Source organism: Hyperolius riggenbachi, chromosome 3, assembly GCF_040937935.1.
Source record: "Hyperolius riggenbachi isolate aHypRig1 chromosome 3, aHypRig1.pri, whole genome shotgun sequence".
NCBI classification, from domain to species: Eukaryota; Metazoa; Chordata; class Amphibia; order Anura; family Hyperoliidae; genus Hyperolius; species Hyperolius riggenbachi.
The window spans coordinates 179,343,328-179,366,778 of NC_090648.1; the positions used below are offsets into that span (position 1 = coordinate 179,343,328).

Consider the following 23,451-nt stretch of genomic DNA (forward strand, 5'->3'; position numbering starts at 1 on the left):
ATCCTTTCTACATGCAATGACCCATACATTAGTAGGATCATGTTCATCATATGTGCTACCTAATTGGAGCACCACAACCCCCCCCCCCCCCCCCCCCAGGAAGCCTACATTATACTATGCTATTATCAACTGACTACTTAACGTTTTGTACTAACGCCACAACACTTTGTTTGGTACATGATTGTGAAAACGTGAGGCAGTTTCAAAAGTGTAATGGGTACCAACGGGTCCACTACACGTTCAATTATTATAATGCAAACTTTTACAAGTATGTTCCATAAGTGTAACGGTTAGCAACTCTACGACTATAGTTTCCAAAAGTACTGTCAAAAAGGGAATGTTCAACAACTATTCACAAGTTCACCAACGCAGTGCGCAGCGCTGCCACATCCTCTTCCAATTTCTTGGATAGCTGTTCAATGTGCTGTAGTTTTTGTACTTTACGGTTCAGTTCGTGGACATCAGCTTCAGTTTTGTGCAAACGTTTTAAAATGGCCTTTTTCTTCTCCTGAAATCCCAGCCGATCTAGAAAAGTAGGAAACATACAAAACAGATTGTAAAACAGGGTTGGCAGTGATAGGGAACCTTTCAGAGGCCAAAGTGCGAGGCACTGAGTACCAATCGGAGGGTGTTTGGGGCGCGCCCACACATGCAGACTTTGTGCTGTTTTTCCCCGGAAATATGAATTTGAAATATTAATTTGTGCTGTAAAGATGTGTGACGGATTATTTCAGGGGATGGGTTATATTTCTATTAGGAAGTGTCTCTCAGCAGAACATTGCCTGTTGCTTTGTACTGTGATGTTCATGGCGTTGAAAGTATGCTACTGTACTGATCAGGCACCTGCCCTGTCTTCCCTATACACAGCTGATAACCTTGCTGTGTGCTGGGATGACAGGATCAATGCTTGATTGGCACTGCAGCACTGTGTCCCCACTTTTACTGGGTGGACGTAGCGTAAAAAGGATGCAACAGCGAGCCATGAGAAAGATGTGTTCCCACCAAGATGTGCTGAAATGATTTGTCTCCAGTACAGGGGTACGGGCGCCAGATCCCCGTAGCTCTGCTCTGTCACCCTGAACACTGTTCATGCTGAATCGGGGCTGCCGTGTCGTGTCTTGTTCACAAACATATCAACTTACCAGAATGCTCTTCAGAACTTGAGGATTGGATGTTGGCTTCTTGTGTTCCACATTGCCTATGGTTGGGTGTACTGTTGCAATTGGTTTCTACGGTGCAAGGAAGGAAGCTGATCAGGAATGTGTACATGATAACCAGTCCTAGCAGATGCTATTGACAACAGTGCCCTGTCAGGGCTCTTGCTCAGCTGCGTTGTGACCTAGGCCGTGGGAGATGATGCCAGCTAGTACGTTTGTATTCTGAGCTTTGGCTGGCAAAATACACAAGTACTGTGGCTTTGGTGTGGGCCCGTTGTGGTGTCATGCGGGTACTACATAATTGAAAGTGCCCAAGTGTTTAGGTTAAAATACATGCTTGCAACCATGCGTCCAAACAAGCGGTTCAAATTGCGGTTCCTGGAGTCGTTCACTTGAAGCGGAAGGAGGAAGTTCAGTAGTGACGTGAGGTCGAGTTGAACTGCTTGGTGGGACGCATGTTTGCAAGCACCTAAAGGTCAGTTAACCCCCCACCCCCCTCCACATCTGCCCCAAATGGAGAGCATCCCTACAAAGAAGCACATACAGGGAATTGGGTAGTTATCCGTTAGGCGGACACATCCGGCAGGTGGCGGTAATTACTATTCCCCCTCCAGGCCGCCATGGCTAGTACGGAAAGATGTAACTATGGTGGAGTTTGTTCGCCACCTGCCGGATGCGCCCGGCTAACAGATAAGTACCGGCAATTGTTCCAAGGGCGTAGGTTACCTTGGAAGGGGTGGGGTGTTGTGGCCCATTAATACCTACAATGTCCCTAGGGGTACAAGGTCCCTATGCTGTACCTTCATGTGTGCGTGGGTGTTGCTCCAAGGTTGATGCCTCGTGGTGGGCAGTCTGAGGCAGTGGGACGCCATCAGGGTCTGAAAACAAGCAAATGGAGAGTATGGGTATTTGGGCAGAAAGCCAAGCAATTGCTTATTGTCAGTTTCCACCCACACAATTTTGATAGTTTGAAGGTAAAAACCAGCAAGACACGCAAAACGTTCATGTAATATAGCCGTCTTTAGCCCTATGTGGTTGGGGGGAAGAACAGCCACGGCACTTGAAAATGGGTGAAGATGTAATGGTTGAATATTACCTTCAATAGTGGGTGGCTGGTCAACATCAGTTCTTGGGCCCAATGTTGCGCATGCACCGTGCTCGATTAAACACTCTGCAATTCAAAGGAGACCGGCACAATGTTCAGGACAATGATCCATACAACAGTAATGATAGCCTATTACATTTCCCAACAGCCATCTGCAACTGTGCATTTACTAGGGAAACTCTGCGGCATTCTTGATATTGATCCTGGAAGCTCCCCCCTTACATTACGGGTATCATTCATAAAGCATTTCCGCATGTGGAAATGCTACAAACAGCTGACTTTACCGAACACTCGGCAAAGTCAGCATTCATAAAGGCTCTTTCCGCATGAAAAAAAAGACACTACCGAGCACAGTGATAAATTACCGCCTTGTGCTTAACAGAACAAATGTAGCAAAATGTTAATTCATAAAGAATACCGCCAGCGGTGTCAGGTCGGAAAGTCCCGCTCCCTCTGATGTGGCGACACCAATGTAAGTTAATGGAGACACACAGACCTCCCAGGCAGCTGCAGCAGAGCAGAACATGGAGAAATGTATCAACTCGGCAGCTTCCGTGTCTCCGCCTGCCTAGTCAGTTGCACGCGGTCGAGTACAACATTGACTATATTGTACTACATCCATCCAGCTCAAAAAAACAAACACAAAGGGCTTGCTTCACACAACTATGCTATGACACAGCATGGCTCTGTGAAGCAAGCCCTTTGCATGTCAGTTTTCTCAAGGTTAGTACACCTAGGTGAAGGTTAACATCCGTAAACCTTTGCGCTGTACCAATCGGCCCCAAAGTCGATAACATATACACCTTGTGGGTACAGGGAGACACAAACACTTGACAACAGGTATTGTAAAGGCTCACACGCAAAGGGTGAAAACACACAGGGGTAGTGAAGGGAAATGACAAATAGAGATGCGTACGGTTCATGAACCTTTCGCCCGCAAACATCAAAACATCTCTGCGCCTCTTACAACTTCAGGGTCGCAATGACCCAGAGTACTACGCCTGCGCTGGCCGGCGGAGCGCGGCCTAGATTGCGCGACAGCGCAGGCGTAGTACTCCGGGTCATTGCGACCCTGAAGTAGTAAGAGGCGCAGAGAGGTTCGCTAGACGAATGGTTCGGGACAGCCCAAATGACAAAAAACAACTGAATTTCTGCATACCTTCAATATTCGGTGGATCGGCATTCGCTTGTGTTGACTGAATGTCAGCGAGTCGATGGTCTGTCAAGAGAACAACAACAGTTTTTGTGTGATTGTACAAAATTGCTCATACCGTGCATATAGCTATACAATTGTGGATTGCATGACAATATATGAAATATGGGAACACACGCCAGCATTGATCTGGATAGACCAGGCCCTTGCGCGGGGGGGGGGGCATAGTCGTCCTTTGACCTGTGCGACCACAGCCGTCGCTCTGGGCGCCGGCTTCTAAGGGGGCGCCTATAGCTGGTTACCTATACTGAGGGCACCTACACCTGATTCTCTATACTGGTATACTGGTGGCACCTATAGCTGGCTACCTTTACTGAGGGCATTTTTTTTTTTGGGGGGGGGGGGGGGGGGGTCAGCACTGCATCTATAACATGGGGTGCAATTTGTTGCTGCTTTGCTATGATTCTTATAGGCGGGGGGGGGGGGAGGAACTGTCACACTGATTTTATTTATGAATAGTCGTCAAAAACAGGTTACGCTCAGGGCGCTGTGAAAGGTAAGGCCGGCCCTGTGGGGAGGTGGGGCGTATACCGGCGGCAATCGCAGGGGAACGCAGGCACTTGGGGGGCCAAAGTGTACCGAAGTGGTCGCTGAAGGATATGAATAAAAAGAGTTTGTAGCGTACTCTGATGTTTGCACAGGTGTGTGAATGGTTTTTTACCTGACTTGGTGCTTGGTTGCCATTCGGACGCAGACTGGGTCTTGCGGCTGTATTTGTTCCGTGGGTCTTCCCTCTCGTGGCCTGTGGAACAAAATGCATTTTTGATAGGGCTGAGGTAAAGAGTTGAAAACATCTTGCACCCGCAATGAAAAAATGGCTTCATAGACCCACCTGTGCACTGGAAAAAAAGTGGGGGGGTGGTTTCAATTACCCATCATCCGCTTTGTATGCCTTTCAAATGTCTTGCAGGTGTCTCTATTGTACACTTCTGCCTACACGCAAAACGTTTACAAGACATCAAAGCCAAACGATGTGCATCCAACCGTGCACAGCGGGCCTACTAACGCCTCCTTAGCATCACGGATTTCAGTTGTTTTCTACTCGTATAGTCAGTCACGACAAAACTTGCACAGCTATGGCATGTCATTTCCACACATACTTACGTGGTCGTAGGTCATCACGTATTCTTTTAAGGCAACGTCGTTGCTTGTGCTTCAGATCATACCACTTCTTGATCAACGCACTGCGCTCTCTGAGTACACCACATTGTTCCTGCAGGTCTTTCATAACTCTGTCAATTATTCGATTCTTTCGTACATTGGGGTGCAAGTAGTGGCGTAACACACAATCATAGTCACGTGAATCAAAATGGTACACCAGAATGCGTATCTCGTCCTCACTCATGGCAGGGCATTTGAATAACTTTTCCTTAGCACACATAATGCTTTTCCCACTACTTTCAATGTGTGTGTTTTGTGGCACAGGGTGTTTTTTTGTCCACTTTTCTAGCACGGGCACAATTTCTGACACCTGGGTTTTGGACGACAGTACTGTACTGCAGGTTTTGACAGCGTTCATGCCATGTATACTTTCCTTTCGCCTGGCTGTGTGTGTGTGCCGTTGTTTTTTGCGGATGAGCACTTCTGGTTGTTTTATTGCCTCGCCAAAGGACTGTTTCATTACTTTGGGCCCAACATCCGCTCGATCAGCATGCTTTGTTTCACGACTGTTGACGCAGCCCGCCATACTTTTTTTTTCCCCGTGTTGGGTTGCTGCAGAGGATGAGCACCTACTAGGACTATTTTTCTTCTTTACTGATGTTTTGCTCCCACCTTCCCCAACACCAATGATATGTCCCTTGTTGTCTTTTTTACTGCTACACTGTGTACGAGGTGAGCTCGCTTGCCTCGCTGTGGCTTTTGTAACTGTGGATGCCTTTTTTTTTTTAGGGACCTTGTTAGAAGGCGACTGTGTGGATGAATGATACCCTCTGGGTGTCTTGATATTTGTAGATTTTAATGTGCAGGGTGGTTTCACATTTCTGTTGCCCTGCTTTGTGTGACGTCTGTACTGTACACATACTTTTTGCATCCCATCTGTGCAGGCCTTGCCTTCTGTTACTGCCGGAATTGACTCCACTGAGGCCTCCTTTGTTTTGTGTGGGCCTGCACCTCCTGCTATTGAATTGACTGAAAACCAGTGAGCAGCAGCAGGTGTTACCTTTTTGCGTTGTGCAGGATCTTTTGGGTCCTTGTTTTTTGCACACCGTTGCAATCCCACTGGTCCTCCATCAAATGGCTCCTTATTTCCCAAACCCAATTGGGACACTGTCATGTCTGCCTCCCCTCTGCATTGGGCAGAGTAGCCGTCCTTCTCCCCTGTCACACCTGCCTCCCCTCTGCATTCCGCAGAGTAGCCGTCCTTCTCCCCTGTCATACTGGCCTTTGCCATTGCAGCAGCATCCATTTTGTGTTGGCACGTGGCTGTGATCGGCAAGGCCTCTTCTTTGTTCAGAGACGCTGCCGCCGTGTCTTTCAGTGCCGCGCGCTGCCAGCAGAGTGGTGTAATGGCCGCTTGCCGCGCCTGTCTACGCTTCTGGCTCCGCCCCCCACGTAACGTCCCAGACGTGACCCACGCGGCATATAATCGGCATACGAGAATCCAAAAACGATTCCCCCGGAATAATTTAATGATCGAAATTAAATGTTTATTGCATTCTGGAATCAAGTACTGAATCTAGCACTTTTCCCTACAGAATTCATTAAAGAATCGCTTTTTCAATGTGGAATTCCTGGACCGACCCACCCACTGTACCCATGATGCTTTGCAATACACTTTAAAACCTTGTGTTTGTTGTGATTGTTTGAGGTACATTCAGTTTGCTTGGTGAGGTGGAAACGGCTGATTTTCTGCACTGTCTTCTTCAACATGTCCAGCTCACAAACAGCAAGGTAAAAACATGTACTGTTGTGTTGTTCTCTTTTGTTTCAATGTTGACTTTCTTATTTATTAATTATTTTTTCCCATGTACCTAGCCTAGCACTAGCTACATGATGGCTCTGGTCAGGGCGCATCCCCCACCCCATATGCCCTGTGCTTGATGTGTGCTGTGCAACCTGTATGCAAAGGTATGCATCTTTTAACCAATATTTATTGTTTTAGGATGCCTGCTCGAAAAGCTAATCGGACCATGACACAGGAGCAGATGCGCATTTTTATCGAGATGTACCGTGAGAGGCCGAGTTTGTGGAAAACCAGTTCAAAGGAGTACGCAAACAAATATGTGAAAGAACGGGATTACCAAGCCCTTGCCGAATACTGCCGTACAATTCTACCTGAGGCAAATGTCAGTTTTGTGAAACACAAAATCGCCAACCTGCGCACTGTCTTTAAAAAGAAAGCTATAAGGAGGAACAAAGCAAGCGATCAGGTGCAGGAGCAGACGACGTCTACGAATGTCGTTTATGGTACTACCCACTTTTAAGCTTTGTCAAAGACCAAGATTTAGACCATCCGTCAATTGGCAATACGCAGCGCTTGGAGTATCTGGACGAACAGGACAGCGGCAGATGTATATCTCCGGAGTTGGACCTGCTTGACAGCAGCGCTGTAAGTAGTAAGGTTATTACTTTTTTTTTTTTTGTTTGGTCCCTCGTGTTATTGGGGTTGTTTGTGGGCCAAATTAACCGCCTTGGCGTTTAACCATGGTGGCGGAGTGCCTTTATGTAATGTTTGGTTTGGTTTGTGCTCATCTAGCTAGCCTAGCCTATCATGATGGCTCCAACCACAGCGCATTCCCCCACCCCTCCCATTGTCCCCGGGGATGAAAAGACAGGCGTCATCACAGCATTGCGATCATCGCCATGGCCACGTCCGAACGCAAAGCAGGAAATGCCGGTTACAACATGATGTCCTGTTTGGGGTTCGGGCATGGCCATGGCGATTATCACAATGCCGTGATGACACCTGGGGGGGGGGGGGCATTGCACCGGTTGCGGAAATTTGTGGGGGGGGGGGGGAGTTTTTGCACCATTTTGTGACTCACCCACATTGGACTGTTGTTTATTGTCATAAATGTTAAAAGATTGTTTTGTTTGTATGTTTTTAGCCCACCGAAGAAGAGAATCACAGCTTCACCCAGGGAAGTACCAGTACTGGTAGTAGCAGTAGTACTCCACAGTCCCTCGCCACGCAAGTACCGTCAACTCCACCATGCCGAGGCAGTGGACGAAAAAGAAAATCTACTGCAACACCAACAAGTGGAGGGGAGGCGAGGGGCTTTTTAGAGCAATTTGTCAAGGGGAGAGAGATGGACCAATATGATACCATTGCTCAAACGGTTGCCAAAAAAATGCGGCTGATGGACCCTGACCAGAGCACAGCATTTCAGGTTGTGCTAACGGAACTTTTGTACTTAGCCGAACGGAAAAAACTCAACGTCGATAATCCACGAGAACTCCTAAGCCCATTGTCTTCGCAGCAGTCAACTTATTTCCCTTCCACGTCAAGTCATATTCAAAATAATGCACAGTATAACAGGAACCAGATGGCACAACCACAACATTATAGTCAGCCTTCACAAATGCAGTACAACTATGAACCTGGAAACAGCTACCACAGTTTGTAAACTGAACACTCTGAACTCGCTTTTTACCTTTGTGATGTTGCTGCGCAGGGGGGCACAGCGAATGGCTGTAGCTGTGGCCCGTGAGAGGGGCGGGGGGAGAGGCGGAGATACGCGCTGATAGACGCGCAGGGCTGCGGCCACTATACTTGTGATTGTACTTTGGGTGCTCTGCATGACTGCTTACATTGCTTGCTTGTTTTTTTGTTATTATTGTTGACAATAAAAATTGTCTCAAACCTATTTTTCTTGCTTTTTTTTAACCATACCTGTATAGTATTCTGATAGTGATGTATATGTGTATATGTGTATATATATATCTATCTATATATATATATATATATATATATATATATATATATATATATATATATATCTATCTATATACACCTTGCTATATAGATGTGTCTGTACATCTCGCTGCATATGCAGCTAGCTGTACAGATGTCTATACACAGCTAGCTGTAGCGATCTTGTAAGTATATCTTGTAATGTGTAGATGTTGCTCGGTATTATTAAAGCGACATCTACACAGCTCGCTGTGTACAGACAGCTATATAGCTCGATAGAGAGAGATCTATAGATATTACCTATCTCCCAATGTCTCGATACACCTTGCTATATAGCTGTGTCTGTACAGCTCGCTGCATATTCGGCTAGCTGTACAGATGTCTGTACACAGCTAGCTGTAGCGATCTTGTAAGTATATCTTGTAATGTGTAGATGTTGCTCGGTATTATTAAAGCGACATCTACACAGCTCGCTGTGTACAGACAGCGATATAGCTCGATAGAGAAAGATCTATAGATATTACCTATCTCCCAATGTCTCGATACACCTTGCTATATAGCTGTGTCTGTACAGCTCGCTGCATATTCAGCTAGCTGTACAGATGTCTGTACACAGCTAGCTGTAGCGATCTTGTAATGTGTAGATGTTGCTCGGTATTATTAAAGCGACATCTACACAGCTCGCTGTGTACAGACAGCTATATAGCTCGATAGAGAGAGATCTATAGATATTACCTATCTCCCAATGTCTCGATACACCTTGCTATATAGCTGTGTCTGTACAGCTCGCTGCATATTCAGCTAGCTGTACAGATGTCTGTACACAGCTAGCTGTAGCGATCTTGTAAGTATATCTTGTAATGTGTAGATGTTGCTCGGTATTATTAAAGCGACATCTACACAGCTCGCTGTGTACAGACAGCTATATAGCTCGATAGAGAGAGATCTATAGATATTACCTATCTCCCAATGTCTCGATACACCTTGCTATATAGCTGTGTCTGTACAGCTCGCTGCATATTCAGCTAGCTGTACAGATGTCTGTACACAGCTAGCTGTAGCGATCTTGTAAGTATATCTTGTAATGTGTAGATGTTGCTCGGTATTATTAAAGCGACATCTACACAGCTCGCTGTGTACAGACAGCGATATAGCTCGATAGAGAGAGATCTATAGATATTACCTATCTCCCAATGTCTCGATACACCTTGCTATATAGCTGTGTCTGTACAGCTCGCTGCATATTCGGCTAGCTGTACAGATGTCTGTACACAGCTAGCTGTAGCGATCTTGTAAGTATATCTTGTAATGTGTAGATGTTGCTCGGTATTATTAAAGCGACATCTACACAGCTCGCTGTGTACAGACAGCTATATAGCTCGATAGAGAGAGATCTATAGATATTACCTATCTCCCAATGTCTCGATACACCTTGCTATATAGCTGTGTCTGTACAGCTCGCTGCATATTCGGCTAGCTGTACAGATGTCTGTACACAGCTAGCTGTAGCGATCTTGTAAGTATATCTTGTAATGTGTAGATGTTGCTCGGTATTATTAAAGCGACATCTACACAGCTCGCTGTGTACAGACAGCTATATAGCTCGATAGAGAGAGATCTATAGATATTACCTATCTCCCAATGTCTCGATACACCTTGCTATATAGCTGTGTCTGTACAGCTCGCTGCATATTCAGCTAGCTGTACAGATGTCTGTACACAGCTAGCTGTAGCGATCTTGTAAGTATATCTTGTAATGTGTAGATGTTGCTCGGTATTATTAAAGCGACATCTACACAGCTCGCTGTGTACAGACAGCTATATAGCTCGATAGAGAGAGATCTATAGATATTACCTATCTCCCAATGTCTCGATACACCTTGCTATATAGCTGTGTCTGTACAGCTCGCTGCATATTCGGCTAGCTGTACAGATGTCTGTACACAGCTAGCTGTAGCGATCTTGTAAGTATATCTTGTAATGTGTAGATGTTGCTCGGTATTATTAAAGCGACATCTACACAGCTCGCTGTGTACAGACAGCTATATAGCTCGATAGAGAGAGATCTATAGATATTACCTATCTCCCAATGTCTCGATACACCTTGCTATATAGCTGTGTCTGTACAGCTCGCTGCATATTCAGCTAGCTGTACAGATGTCTGTACACAGCTAGCTGTAGCGATCTTGTAAGTATATCTTGTAATGTGTAGATGTTGCTCGGTATTATTAAAGCGACATCTACACAGCTCGCTGTGTACAGACAGCTATATAGCTCGATAGAGAGAGATCTATAGATATTACCTATCTCCCAATGTCTCGATACACCTTGCTATATAGCTGTGTCTGTACAGCTCGCTGCATATTCAGCTAGCTGTACAGATGTCTGTACACAGCTAGCTGTAGCGATCTTGTAAGTATATCTTGTAATGTGTAGATGTTGCTCGGTATTATTAAAGCGACATCTACACAGCTCGCTGTGTACAGACAGCTATATAGCTCGATAGAGAGAGATCTATAGATATTACCTATCTCCCAATGTCTCGATACACCTTGCTATATAGCTGTGTCTGTACAGCTCGCTGCATATTCAGCTAGCTGTACAGATGTCTGTACACAGCTAGCTGTAGCGATCTTGTAAGTATATCTTGTAATGTGTAGATGTTGCTCGGTATTATTAAAGCGACATCTACACAGCTCGCTGTGTACAGACAGCTATATAGCTCGATAGAGAGAGATCTATAGATATTACCTATCTCCCAATGTCTCGATACACCTTGCTATATAGCTGTGTCTGTACAGCTCGCTGCATATTCGGCTAGCTGTACAGATGTCTGTACACAGCTAGCTGTAGCGATCTTGTAAGTATATCTTGTAATGTGTAGATGTTGCTCGGTATTATTAAAGCGACATCTACACAGCTCGCTGTGTACAGACAGCGATATAGCTCGATAGAGAAAGATCTATAGATATTACCTATCTCCCAATGTCTCGATACACCTTGCTATATAGCTGTGTCTGTACAGCTCGCTGCATATTCAGCTAGCTGTACAGATGTCTGTACACAGCTAGCTGTAGCGATCTTGTAAGTATATCTTGTAATGTGTAGATGTTGCTCGGTATTATTAAAGCGACATCTACACAGCTCGCTGTGTACAGACAGCTATATAGCTCGATAGAGAGAGATCTATAGATATTACCTATCTCCCAATGTCTCGATACACCTTGCTATATAGCGGTCAACATTCAAAGGAAGTGGAAAGGTACATACAAGGGAAAAAACATATTGTATTATGTTGTGGCATGAACCCAAAAAAATAAAAGTTGACATGACATTATACAAAGAAAGGAGTCATCAGGCAGAAAGTACAGATGGCCCCTTTCACAATATACACTAGTACACAAAATTAAAGTCATACAATACAATCATTTTGCCACGACACTGCGCCAACACCATTAAAATACTCTACATAGTTTTCACGGTTCTCCTGCGAACGGTCGCTGGAACGCACAGGCTGTGCAGGTTGTATATCAGTCAGTGCGACAGGATCGGAACGCCATGCACCGGGAGTAACCACACCTGTGCTCAAGTCCTCAGTGTCCACAGACAGAGGTGGAATGTAACCAGCGGCATTGTGTCTGCGCAAGAAGTTATGCAAAATGCAGCAAGCAAAAACAACCACCTCCACTCTGTGTGGCGCCACCTTCATAGATGTGTGGAACACCCGGAAACGCTGTGCCATTATCCCAAAGGCATTTTCCACCACTCTTCTTGCCCGTGACAGGCGATAGTTGTAGATTTTGCGTTCCACTGTCAATGACTTTAAGGGAAAAGGCTTCAACAGGTGATCACCTAGTCCGAAGGCCTCATCAGCGACAAAAGCATAGTTCATTCCAGCTACCGTGTGTTCATTTGGAGGCAATGGCAACAGTTTCTGCTTCAGATTTATTCCAAAAGGAATGCGATCCAACACCCCACCATCCGACATACGCCCGGGTTTTCCAATGTCCACCATTATGAACTCATAACGTGGGTTCACAAGGGCCATTAACACAATGCTGAAGAACCGTTTATAGTTATAATAAAGTGAACCGGATTTACGTGGGGCCTCAATCCTAACATGTTTTCCATCAAGTGCTCCTCCACAATTTGGAAACTGCCACATCTCGTTAAACTGTGTACCAATTGCCAGCCATTCCTCCGGAGTATTCGGCATCTGTTGAACGAAAAAAAACATATACAACATTAGTGGGGTACAATACCATATTGGACTGCCGCACAACGGCCCCTGATACAAAGCCGTGGTAATGGCAGGGTCATGGCAGGCCAGGGAGTTCTTTTGTGCACGTTAACTGAATACCGTTTTGTCATGCAGTGATCCCTTGACTTGTATTAGCGCAGCATCGTGCAACACAACACGATGCACGCAAGCCCACATCAAAAATGCTTGCAAAATACCCCAATAACAAGCGCTACACTCACAGAGCTATGATAATAACGACAGAATGAGGCCCCATGTTCTCAACTACCAAACATGCGGCTTTCTTTCTTTACGCATGCTGTGGTCTATAACTACAGTACATACATCAGGCATAAATGATACATGCTTACATCACAATGAAAACATTATCAGTCCGCCAGGGGGGGGGGGGGGGGGGGGTGGCATATCACACATTACTTACAACCACAGACGAAACTACTTGTACTATTGCTTACCCGCATGTACTCCCGAATCAGGGCATCTACGATAGCTTGGCACGTCTCAGGGATAACTCTGCCAAGTGCCTGTGCAGAAATTGCCATTGAAAACTTTAAATCTTCATAGCTCCGACCTGTGGCTAGAAACCGCAGAGTGGCGGTCAGACGCTCCTCTACAGAAATAGCCTTACGTAGCCTTGTGTCTTGCCTTTCGATGAAGGGACGCACTCTCTCAAGCAGAAAAACAAAATTGTCCTGCGACATACGGAGATAATTGCGATAGTCCTCCGGATTATTCTCTGCCAATTCACTCAACAACCTTACATCTGAATATCGCTCACGCTGCAGAAGCCAATTCTTGCTCCACACTCTCCTTTTTCTCTTTCTGCTGGGTTGCTGCTGCATGACTTCAGCAACATACGCAGCAACAACCAATGTCTCAGCATCCCAATCGTTCAACATCATGTTGGAACACCTTGCTCTCTCTCCACACCAGAATCACACTGAGGCAAAACCACATGGCAAGAACAATAGGGAGCATGAACAATGGAAGGCGGAGTCACACTGAAAAAAGGAAGGGGCATGATAGTGACATCATGGAAGGGGCGTGATTAGTGACATCAGTGATATCAGTTCCAGGGAAATAAACAACGATCGAGTACGAATCGTTTGCAAAATAAAAGATTCCCGTGCTCGATTCGATGCACGGGAATCGATCCATCGAAAGAAATTCGGTGATACAAAAGCGCTGTCAGATCGATTCCCAAACGATCGAATAATGCATTGTGGGAAAAAAAAAATTATCGAAGGATCGATCGATCGTACGAAATTCGCTCAATGTATGGTTACCTTAACACTTTGGGAGGTGTTTCAACATGCCAACAGAACTTTCTCTTTATTGTGCTAGGTAGAGACAAGCCACTACTGTCACAACGGCCTGGAGAAATGTATTGTATCCTTTAGGGCTTGCGCTTTGTCCATTTTCCACTTTAAAGAGAAACTGTTAAAGAAAAAAACCTTGGGAGGGGAAAGCCTCTAGATCCTAATGAGGCTTCCTCTCTTCCTCCTGTGCCACATGGATCCAGCGCTCAGGCCCCCCAGACAGCATCAGACGATATTTTGTAGCTTTCCACAGTGTCCTAGCAGGGGCAATTCAATAACATTTTGATATTACCTTTGTGATCCAGTGCAGGTGCAGTGCCAGTAAGCATCTTGCGCCTGCAGTAGAGCAAACCTGATCGGGCTCAGCTCTTTCTGCTGGAGCCCGAGGGGGAAGAAGTTACTGCGCCTGCACTGGATTGCAAAGATAAATATCCTCATATGCTGCAGGAGATACAGCACCTCAATTATCAGGGGGAGCCAGCGCTGGATTGGAGAAAGCCTCATTAGGATCCAAAAGTGGTTTATTTTTCTCTTACAGATTCTCTTTAAGGGCTGGTGCACACCAAGAGCACTTTTAAATTCACTAGCACTTTGAAAAGCGCTTGGCTAATGTGTTTGTATGTGATTGATCACACCAGAGCAATTTCCCAAATGTAAACAGTTCCTGCAGCATTTGAGGCGATTATGCCTCAATGTACAGTATAGGAAAAGTGGAAAATCACTAAGGGCTCAAACCCATGGCAACCTTTTCTAAGCGCTAGTGATTTGAAAAAGCTCTCGCTAATGCAATGCTATGGGGGATTCTTATAAACTCAAGTGGGATCACACCCATAGCATTACACAGCGATCAGAAAAGCACTGCTAGTGGGTTGCAGGCCTTAAATGTGCTACAGAGCGATTACACTCCCTGCGGGTTTTTCCCAACGCTGTTCATTTCCAGATCAAATGGGCATATACCCAGAATCGCTACTGCAAATGTCTAAGTGACATTACGCCTAGCGACTTTTGGTGTACCCTAGCCCTAAGATTACGTTTATTTTTTAGAGATACTGAAGAATTGATCACAAAATGCTTTTTGCATAGTAAAAGGTAGAAATTTTCAATGAGATGAAGATTATTTTTTTTTCTAAGTTGATGAAAATTGTGTTGCAGTGAGCTTGTAGCTTCAAGTTAGGCCAATACATGAATACAAATTTGGAACAGCTGCACTTGACTGCTCCAGTTTAAACCTGCATAAAAATTGCAAAAAAAAAATCTGCATCCTATTTAAAAACTTAACATCTCATTGATCATATTTTCTGTAAAGTGTGTGTCAAGCTGTGGTTGACTGTAGCCATATAACCAAGATGGCAGTTAGAGGGTCTGGCTGCCACAAATTTAAAAGGACAATGGAGCCATGAATGTACATACGAATTTTACACAATTAAAACTGGATTTGGCAATTACCAATACGGCTAAGATACTTTGAAAAAAATGGTGACTAAGAAGTGTACAGTCCATTACTGATATTTCACTGAAAATCATAGATTGTCATACTAAACCTTTGAAAACTATGTAGCGGCTGCTAATTCAGTTTTAGGCCTCTTGCACACTGCAAGCGATTCAGATTCCGCTTTTTAATCAGTTTTTACCTCCGATTCAGATTTGCAGTGTGCAAGGAGCAAACTGCAAATCTGAATCGGAAGTAAAAACAGATTAAAAAGCGGAATCTGAATTGCTTGCAGTGTGCAGGAGGCCTTATACTGGACATTCCTAAATGCAAGACTAGTAATCTTGATCAATCTTCCCCACCTTTGAAAGAATATGCCATCATGGTGGCACGTTGGAATAGGCTCACTTTACTCCCCACCTTTAAAAACATGCCATCACTCTTGGAATTTGCACAATTTTACACCTCACTTTCAAATAACCACTAGAATAAGAGCTCTCAAATATGCCTCCCGATAGCAACCGTGTCCATTTTCACTGGCACTTTTCTTCTGTTTGTCTCAAAGTACTTCAGCTTTAGCCACTTTAGATATGCTTCTTAGTCCTCGTTCACATTAGGCAACGCATATGGCGAGGCATTCGGGATGCAAGTGCAACCAATCGCATGCCATCTGCGTTGCGCTGCTGATGCCATTAATTACAGTGAATGGGATCAGCGGTATGTTTTACCAAAAATGCATGCAGCAGTGCGATACCGCATTGCACTGCTGCGCAGCGTGCATAGTCTGAACATCAGAAGTGCTTTCTATGCACTTCTGATCTTGCTGAACGCATACCATAAGTGCTACCGAAATGCGCATGGCATCACGTATAGTGTGAATAAGGCCTTTAGGCAACCCTAACAGCCTTGACCACACCCCTCTCCCATGAGGCCTCAGGTAAGGAGTGTAAATGTAGGTCAATGTGCATAAGAGAAAACCAGGGTTCCGGGCACCAATGATTTGCAGTCACCCTTTTAGTTCCCGACACCTTCCAAACATATACATGTATCTTAGGCCTTACAGCCGTTTCGCAGGATAACCTGCTTCTTCAGAGGCAAGATAGTTCGTAACTATCTTGCCTCTGAAGAAGCAGGTTATCCTGCGAAACGGCTGTAAGGCCTAAGATACATGTATATGTTTGGAAGGTGTCGGGAACTAAATAAAGGGTGACTGCAAATCATTGGTGCCCGGAACCCTGGTTTTCTCTTATGCACATTGATCTACTCTGGCTGGAGGCACACTGGTGCTGCACCCAAGGCTCCCGACCTGCCGGTCTAAGCAATTGGTGCCGGTTGCCTACATCTCTTTTGATACACAACGTGTAAATGTAGGCTAGGATCATACCCACTCCCAAGTGGGAGTTGGCAGAACGCCCATATTCTGAAAGTAAAGGGTCTAGTTCAGGCATGGGCAAACTCAGCCCTCCAGCTGTTATGGAACTACAAGTTCCACAATGCATTGCAGGAGTCTGACAGCCACAGTCATGACTCAAAGGCAAATGCATTGTGGGACTTTTAGTTCCGTAACAGCTGGAGGGCCGAGTTTGCCCATGCCTGGTCTAGTTGTTCTGCTTAAGTATTGTATTTAATATGCCAGCAGTACTTGTAATGTGTGCAGGGAAGGCAGAGCACACACATATATAGGGGTGGTCAATTTAATGCAAATAATTTAGAGTTGATGAAAACTGATCTAATCCCACCATTGCTGCATTTAACTAGTCCATTTTCAAGATGCATAATTTTGCGTAAGTTGACCATCCCTGCTGGTAAAACATCCTACACAAGACAGGACACAGAACATTTATATTGCGCATTTCTCCTGGTGGATTTAAAGCAGCAGCCACTAGGGTGCACTAAGTAGGCAGTAGCAGTGTTAGGAAGTCTTGCCCTAGGTCTCCTTACTGATTAGGTGCTGGGTTACATTACAGGGCAAGCCAAGATTCAAACCCTGGACTAGAGGCAGAGCCCTTCACCACTACACTAAACAAGCCCTACTGGTGATAAGGAAAAACAGACACAAACTTTAGATGTTCAAGTTTACATGATAATGTGAAATTAAACAATGCTGGTGAAGGAAGACTTTTGCAATCCAGTTCTTAATAAATACATACAACTTAATCTATATCACAGATGTACCTGTGTTCCCTTACAAAAGTAAATACAAAGATTTTACAGGTTTGTTTGAAAAAAAATAAAAATCTTATAACCTGTATGTTGAACAGTCTGCAATCTAGGTGAAGGTCATTCCTACTTTTTAATAAAATGTAATACTGCAAAATAAAATAATGGTATGGGAAAAGGACACAGTGGAGATTTTAGCGTTTGGTTGTAAGGCTTTCATCCCAGTTCTGAAACTGAACCATAATGTAAAAATATATTTTGCCGTAGACTTTGCCTACAAGGGCAAGGCTGAGGGCCCAAACCAATCTGTTCCATTACCTGCCTCTGCACGTGTGACACAGGTGTATCAAATGCAGAGGTCAACATTTCCCAAGGCAGTAACGCCTAACGAAAGCTTCTCTTTATCTCAGCTACATTCTGTAAAATGTCACTTTCTAGCAATAACGGGCCTTATTTTCAGCTTGTCAGTCAATTAAAAAGCCAGTGAATGAGTTACACACATGTAAAGGGTGAGTCGTTCTACAAGTGTTACTAATAGCGATGAAATCTCTGATTGCCATAGTAACTGTCCTGTTGATGGTAGGAGCGGTCACGTCTGTCTTGATGGTAGCTGTTACCCCAACCTCTACCTCCGCGGTGCTGATTATACTGGTTGTAGCTGTTTGATGAATCACGTCTATCCCAACCATGATGTCTATTACCTCGATGTCTGAAGAAAGACAACAGAAAAAAAAACCACTTATATAAACAGTGACATTGCATAGCTATGTTCTTTAGCTGTAGGCAGCTGATCTAGTTCCTGCTCGGCACCTGGTAATATGGGCACCACCATAGACCACAATGTTATCTCCCCTACGGGTTGCTGCTCCTGTGGCCTCTCATCCATATGTGGTCAACATCTCGTCTGCACAGTGCTGCATTTTAATTTTCCCAGCACGCAGCAATGTATGCTGGAAGATGTAGTCTGTGGATGTGAGTACATCTCTGTACTCTCATCCAGACTACATCTCTAGGCATGCATTCCAGAATATGCAGCACTGTGTGGTCCAGAAGGTGACCACCAGACAGACGAGAGGCCACAGTATGTAACACTTCTCAACTCGACCTCCCCCACGGAACACACCATTATGGACCTCATCTCACCCGCAAACTCAGTGTCTGAGCGTGGCTGCATTGTGCAGGAGCCAGTAGGGTCTGCTCCTAAATAGCAAAAAGCCGCTCATGCACAGAGGAAAAAGACATGCACTTGTGTGGCTCTGCGCTTCTGTCCAGACCATACATTGCGGTCACACTCCTATTTAGAGAGGTGTGCAGTTGCAAGAAATATTCAACACTAATATATACTGTAAAAAGGGTGCCAGCGCAGGAATGGAGGGGCATAAGATAACGGGAACATACAGACTTAATGCCTGTTTTCCCCTGTTGGCACATGCACAGCAGTGTCCATGCTACAGGAGACATGGTTGAAGACTTCATGACTTCCTGCCAAAGCTGTTGGAGAAAAATGGGAGTCTGGAGCAAACCAGGAGTGTAGGAAGATAAGTGTTAATCTTAAGGGACCATAACCATATTCAATTTTAAACTAAATTTTAGTTATCCATGGAGTGTATAGGTAAGTGCTGCATTTGCATTGTCACAAAAATGCCTTGCTGCCTGTTGGAATATGTTGCTGCATGTTGGGATATGTACTCTGTGGATACGAGTACATCTGTGTGCCAGGTCTCCCCATCTATGTGCTCCCCCTCCCCCCAAATAAGAATTCAGAATGTTGGCAGCAGAGCTTGCACACACCTGTTCACAAACCTACTTCTTCCTGTGTCTTCTCTCCACTGGCACCAGTTGCTCCTCTGTCTATAGGCCCAGTGGCACATACCCTACATGACCAAGTAAATGCTAGGCCTCTAATTTTCAGTCACTGTTGTTTTTCATGGGACACAGGTGATGGGCAGAAGACAAGGCAGGAGGGCAATGGAGAGAACTCGCAAGACACAGGAATGAGTGGCGGACAGGTGAGTGTAAGTTCCGCTGCCAACAGTCTGCTAATCCCAATACTCCGCTGATTAAAGAGAACCCGAGGTGGGTATGAAGAATCCTATTAGGACACAGAGGCTGGTTCTGCATACAATCACCAGCCTCTGTGTCTGTACAGTACCCCCCAGCCCCCCCCCCCCCCCCCCCCGCGCTCTGCTGTCCCCAATAAAAAAATAATAATAAAAAGCCATGCAGCTTGTCGCTAGTTTACCTGGATGCTGTCTGTCACCGCCGCTCCCCCACCTCCTTTATATCGTGGCTTCCCGCCTGCGTCCCTTCCCTCCCCGCCTCTGTGAGCCGATTGGAGGAAGCTTAGAGGTGGGGGAGCAGTGGTGACAGAAAGCATTCAGGTAAACAGCGAGCTAGTGACAGGTTACATGTCTCTTTTTATGGGGGGCAGCAAAGCACGGTGGGGGGGACACTGTACAGACATAGAGGCTGGTGATTGTATGCAGAACAAGCCTCTGTATCCTAGTAGAATTCTTCAAACCCACCTCGGGTTCTCTTTAAGCAATATCTTCTGTCCAGGGCAATCGGGCATCATTTACAGCATTCATTTCTAGCAGATTTGATCAGTTATTGAATCTGCTGGATATTGCCAGGAAAAATGGATAAGCTTATAGCCATCTTTGCATACACACATAAATGTTTACATTGAAAAATCAAATGATGCATTTCTCAAACTGCATTAAGGAAACTTGATGTACCTATCCTGGTTTCTTTGGTGGCCTCCTCTCCAGTCTTCTACTATTGGAGGCTGGCTTTCTGCCTTTGTCACATACTTCTGATACTCTTCATCATCTTCAGTAAATCGATTAGCAAACATACTTTCATACAAGTCTCTTAGATCAGATGTGTCTGTCATCCTGAATAAAATACACAAAGGTATGTTATTGAGGTACAGCGTAGGTTGCCAGGTACAGGTGTAGGCAGGGTTTCTAGGTATAGTTACCCCAGTATAGGAGGAAGTTTAGTTGCCTGTCCGCCCCTCTCCTCCATGCTAGTCTTAGCGGTATAAAACCCTGACAATATTCAATACAAACATGTTTTCCTACTTTGTATATGCCATACGGTTATCATATTTGCTTTTATGCATGTAGTATTATTCATTTCAAAATTTTACGTTCCCAAACTACACTTTTTTTTGCCCTGAGAGCTGACTTTGCATTTTATTTATAACTGCTTTATTCATCTTCTAACTTAAGATGAAATGCTTTCTGATTGTCTGACTTTGTTCATCAAAACTTGCACAGTCAGAGGAGTGTTTGACATTACTCACTTGATACAATTAAATACAAGATAACATTATCTAAGTTTGGATGTGTCCAGCTTTCCTGGCAGGGAACTTTTAAGTCCTGTGTGTAACCCTTTGAATGCTGTTCTAGTAAAAAAAAAAAAATGCTGGTTACATATAACATATAATATGCTGTAAATCTATTAGATCAAAGAAATGCTGGGTTTCATTCCGCTTTAACTTTCACAGCAGTGCGTCCTGCGGCTGCTGTGAAAAAGGCAGGAAGCAGAAGAGCGGTTCCCATGGTAACGGTGATATACATCGCAGCTACAGCTGATGATCTGCTCGCTGCCTTTTTACAGCAGCCACGAGACGCGCTGCTGTGAAAGTTAAAGACGAGCATGGAGTAGAGGGGCGGACAGGGGAATATGTAAGAGGAAGCGGCCACCAGCTAAGGTATCATGAGCGGCGGCCGCAGGGGGAGGGGGGAGACCTGCGGACCAGCAGAAAGCGGCTCACGGACCGGCAATGGGCCACGGACCGATGGTTGGGGAATTCCTGCAATAGTGCACTTGATTCGGAACAAATACGTGAACATTGATACATTATTGCAAGTGATACAGAATCAGACAGACATGAACATAGATACAATAGTGCGAAAGATACAGAATAATACAGACATGAACATGGACACATTATTGCACGTGTTACCAAATAATACAGATATGGGAGACTAGGGGATTGGGTGGAGTAGATTATGGCTATCATTCATGAACAGGCTGTCGGTAAACAGAATCAGTGCGGGAAAACACCGCTGGTGGATTTTTAGACTTCTGGGTGGGCATTCATAAAGATGTATCCATGTGCGGAAGCAGTGCGGAGATTCCCCGAAATAAGCTGGCGGTAGGCAGGCGGTAGGCTTGCGGAGACACAGAAGCTGCCGAGTTGATACATTTCTCCGTTTTCCGCTCTGCTGCAGCTGCCTGGGAGGTCTGTGTGTCTCCATTCATTTACATTGATATCGCCACATCAGAGGGAGCGGAACTTCCCAACCTCACACCGCTTGCGGTGATCTTCATGAATGAACATTTTGCTACATTTGTACCGATAATCACCGCACAAGGCGGTGATTTATCACTCTGCTCGGTAGTGTCATTTTTCCATGCGGAAAGAGGCTTTATGAATGCTGACTTTGCCGAGTGGTCGGTAAAGTCAGCTGTTTTAAGCATTTTCACATGCGGAAATGCTTTATGAATGATAGCCTTTGAGGGGAATTTTAGGAGGTGGTCTTGAGCTCAACATGATGCTGGGGAGTGTATGCTTGCCATGAGGGGCTATACCACACCACTTCTGCCCTTTCCCCCCTCTCACGGTAAGCCTTGCCTGTTCCCAGCCACACCATATATTGGACTCCTGTAGCAACACCAGATGCATAATTAAACTGATTTCCTGTCTTTATGACCCATATGTAAATAAACATTTTCTCCAAGGAGATAATTTTTCAATTTAATTTTAAAATAGCTTTTTTAGCACTTTGTTGTTAAAAATGTACCAAACAGTAGATGAAAACATACTATGAACATTATTTAGAGTATTTTCTTGCTTGCTAATGGCTTAAAGGATACCACAGCCCACAGGCTGTGGTAAAATAAATACAGCATGTGTAGGGAAAAACTCACCGCTCCCCTCGCTCCCAGTCGTTGGGTCCCGCTCGTCTGCTACAGCTCCCGGTACCGGCCGACTCATCTGACCCCTAACCTGGACATACTGCTCTGCGCATGCGCAGTATATCCAATCATCTTCCCTTCTGCCGTCGCATCATGACGGCAGAAGATCGGACACTCCCACGCCTCCTCCCTGCCCAGCGCGTGCGCGCCACTAATAAAGCTAGCGTGACATGCTAGCTGGAGTCACGCTGGGAGCGGCGATTTGGAGAGAAAGTGAAGGGGGAGTGAGTTGGGATGGACGGGAAGCGGGCACTTATTATGAAAGTGCCCGCTTCCTGTCCATCCCAACTCACTCCCCCTCCACTCACTCTCCAAATCGCCGCTCCCAGCGTGACTCCAGCTAGCATGTCACGCTAGCTTTATTAGTGGAGCGCACACGCTGGGCAGGGAGGAGGCGTGGGAGTGTCCGATCTTCTGCCGTCATGATGCGATGGCAGAAGGGAAGATGATTGGACATACTGCGCATGCGCAGAGCAGTATGTCCGGGTCAGATGAGTCGGCCGGTACCGGGAGCTGTAGCAGACGAGCGGGACCCGACGGCTGGGAGCGAGGGGAGCGGTGAGTATGTCCTTTTTTTCCCCCTACACATGCTGTATTTATTTTATCACAGCCTGTAGGCTGTGGTATCCTTTAAAGGATACATGATGGATAAACTAATAGCAGCTTTACTTACCTGGGGCTTCCTCCAGGCATACATTTGAAATCGGCACCAGTAGACTTGGGCGCAGGATACAGCCGGTATATGGCTGATCCTGCTTCTGCACAAGTCCGGGGCATGTTAATTACTATTCCCCCTCCAGGCCGCCATGGATAGTGGGGAATGATATAATTCGGCTTCCAGCTATTGCTTGAGGACGAATTATTGTGTTTTAAAAGCAAGTCTTCTGACGGCGCCGACGTTACTCACTGAGCGCGCTATAGCTGTAATTCCTATTAGTCTGTGGCTGCGCCCAAATCTAC

The 23,451-nt window shown here is 45.3% G+C and overlaps 3 protein-coding genes and 1 long non-coding RNA gene across 6 annotated transcripts in view; 2 read left to right on the plus strand and 2 right to left on the minus strand.

Moving 5' to 3' along the window:
- The window catches only part of C3H15orf40 (chromosome 3 C15orf40 homolog), a 37,939-nt gene extending 22,580 nt beyond the window's left edge, over positions 1–15,359 (plus strand). For both annotated transcript variants that reach the window (XM_068275362.1, XM_068275361.1), the window contains one exon: positions 13,880–15,359. The gene's annotated coding sequence lies outside the window, so the exon portion shown is untranslated. The remainder of the gene's footprint in view (positions 1–13,879) is intronic.
- On the minus strand, positions 110–6,725 carry LOC137561240 (uncharacterized). 2 transcript variants are annotated; one of them, XM_068272502.1, is made up of 6 exons: positions 4,137–6,725; positions 3,422–3,481; positions 2,254–2,328; positions 1,958–2,035; positions 1,143–1,229; positions 110–525 (listed from the first exon to the last, which is right to left on the minus strand). In XM_068272502.1, exons 1-6 carry the CDS (start codon positions 4,297–4,299, stop codon positions 353–355), a joined length of 636 nt encoding a protein of 211 aa, XP_068128603.1. In that variant the 5' UTR covers positions 4,300–6,725; the 3' UTR covers positions 110–352. The 2 variants fall into 2 exon arrangements, with proteins under 2 accessions (XP_068128603.1, XP_068128604.1); XM_068272503.1 differs by lacking the exon at positions 1,143–1,229.
- A 228-nt stretch (positions 15,360–15,587) lies between the features above and the next one.
- LOC137563197 (uncharacterized) lies at positions 15,588–17,496 on the plus strand. Its single transcript, XR_011030289.1, has 2 exons — positions 15,588–16,295; positions 16,711–17,496. It is a non-coding gene; the product is annotated as an uncharacterized lncRNA (long non-coding RNA).
- Positions 17,497–18,030: 534 nt separating this feature from the next.
- On the minus strand, positions 18,031–23,184 carry RAMAC (RNA guanine-7 methyltransferase activating subunit). Its single transcript, XM_068273583.1, has 3 exons — positions 23,165–23,184; positions 20,238–20,396; positions 18,031–18,208 (listed from the first exon to the last, which is right to left on the minus strand). The coding sequence occupies exons 1-3, from the start codon at positions 23,182–23,184 to the stop codon at positions 18,031–18,033; spliced, it is 357 nt and encodes a 118-aa protein (XP_068129684.1).
- Between the last annotated feature and the right edge of the window lie 267 nt (positions 23,185–23,451).

Bases quoted from the DNA above. Each gene is read 5' to 3' on its own strand.
- LOC137561240 (XM_068272502.1), bottom strand. From the start codon at position 4,299: ATGAAGCCATTTTTTCATTGCGGGTGCAAGATGTTTTCAACTCTTTAC. The intron at 3,482-4,136 runs GTAAAAAACCAT...TTCTCTTGACAG, and splicing joins GCAACCAAGCACCAAGTCAG to ACCATCGACTCGCTGACATT. The intron at 1,230-1,957 runs GTACAGCATAGG...CTTGCACCGTAG, and splicing joins ACACCCACGCACACATGAAG to AAACCAATTGCAACAGTACA.
- RAMAC (XM_068273583.1), bottom strand. From the start codon at position 23,184: ATGCCTGGAGGAAGCCCCAG. The intron at 20,397-23,164 runs GTAAGTAAAGCT...TATTTTATTCAG, and splicing joins ATGCCTGGAGGAAGCCCCAG to GATGACAGACACATCTGATC. The intron at 18,209-20,237 runs GTACATCAAGTT...GTCTTTCTTCAG, and splicing joins CACCAAAGAAACCAGGATAG to ACATCGAGGTAATAGACATC.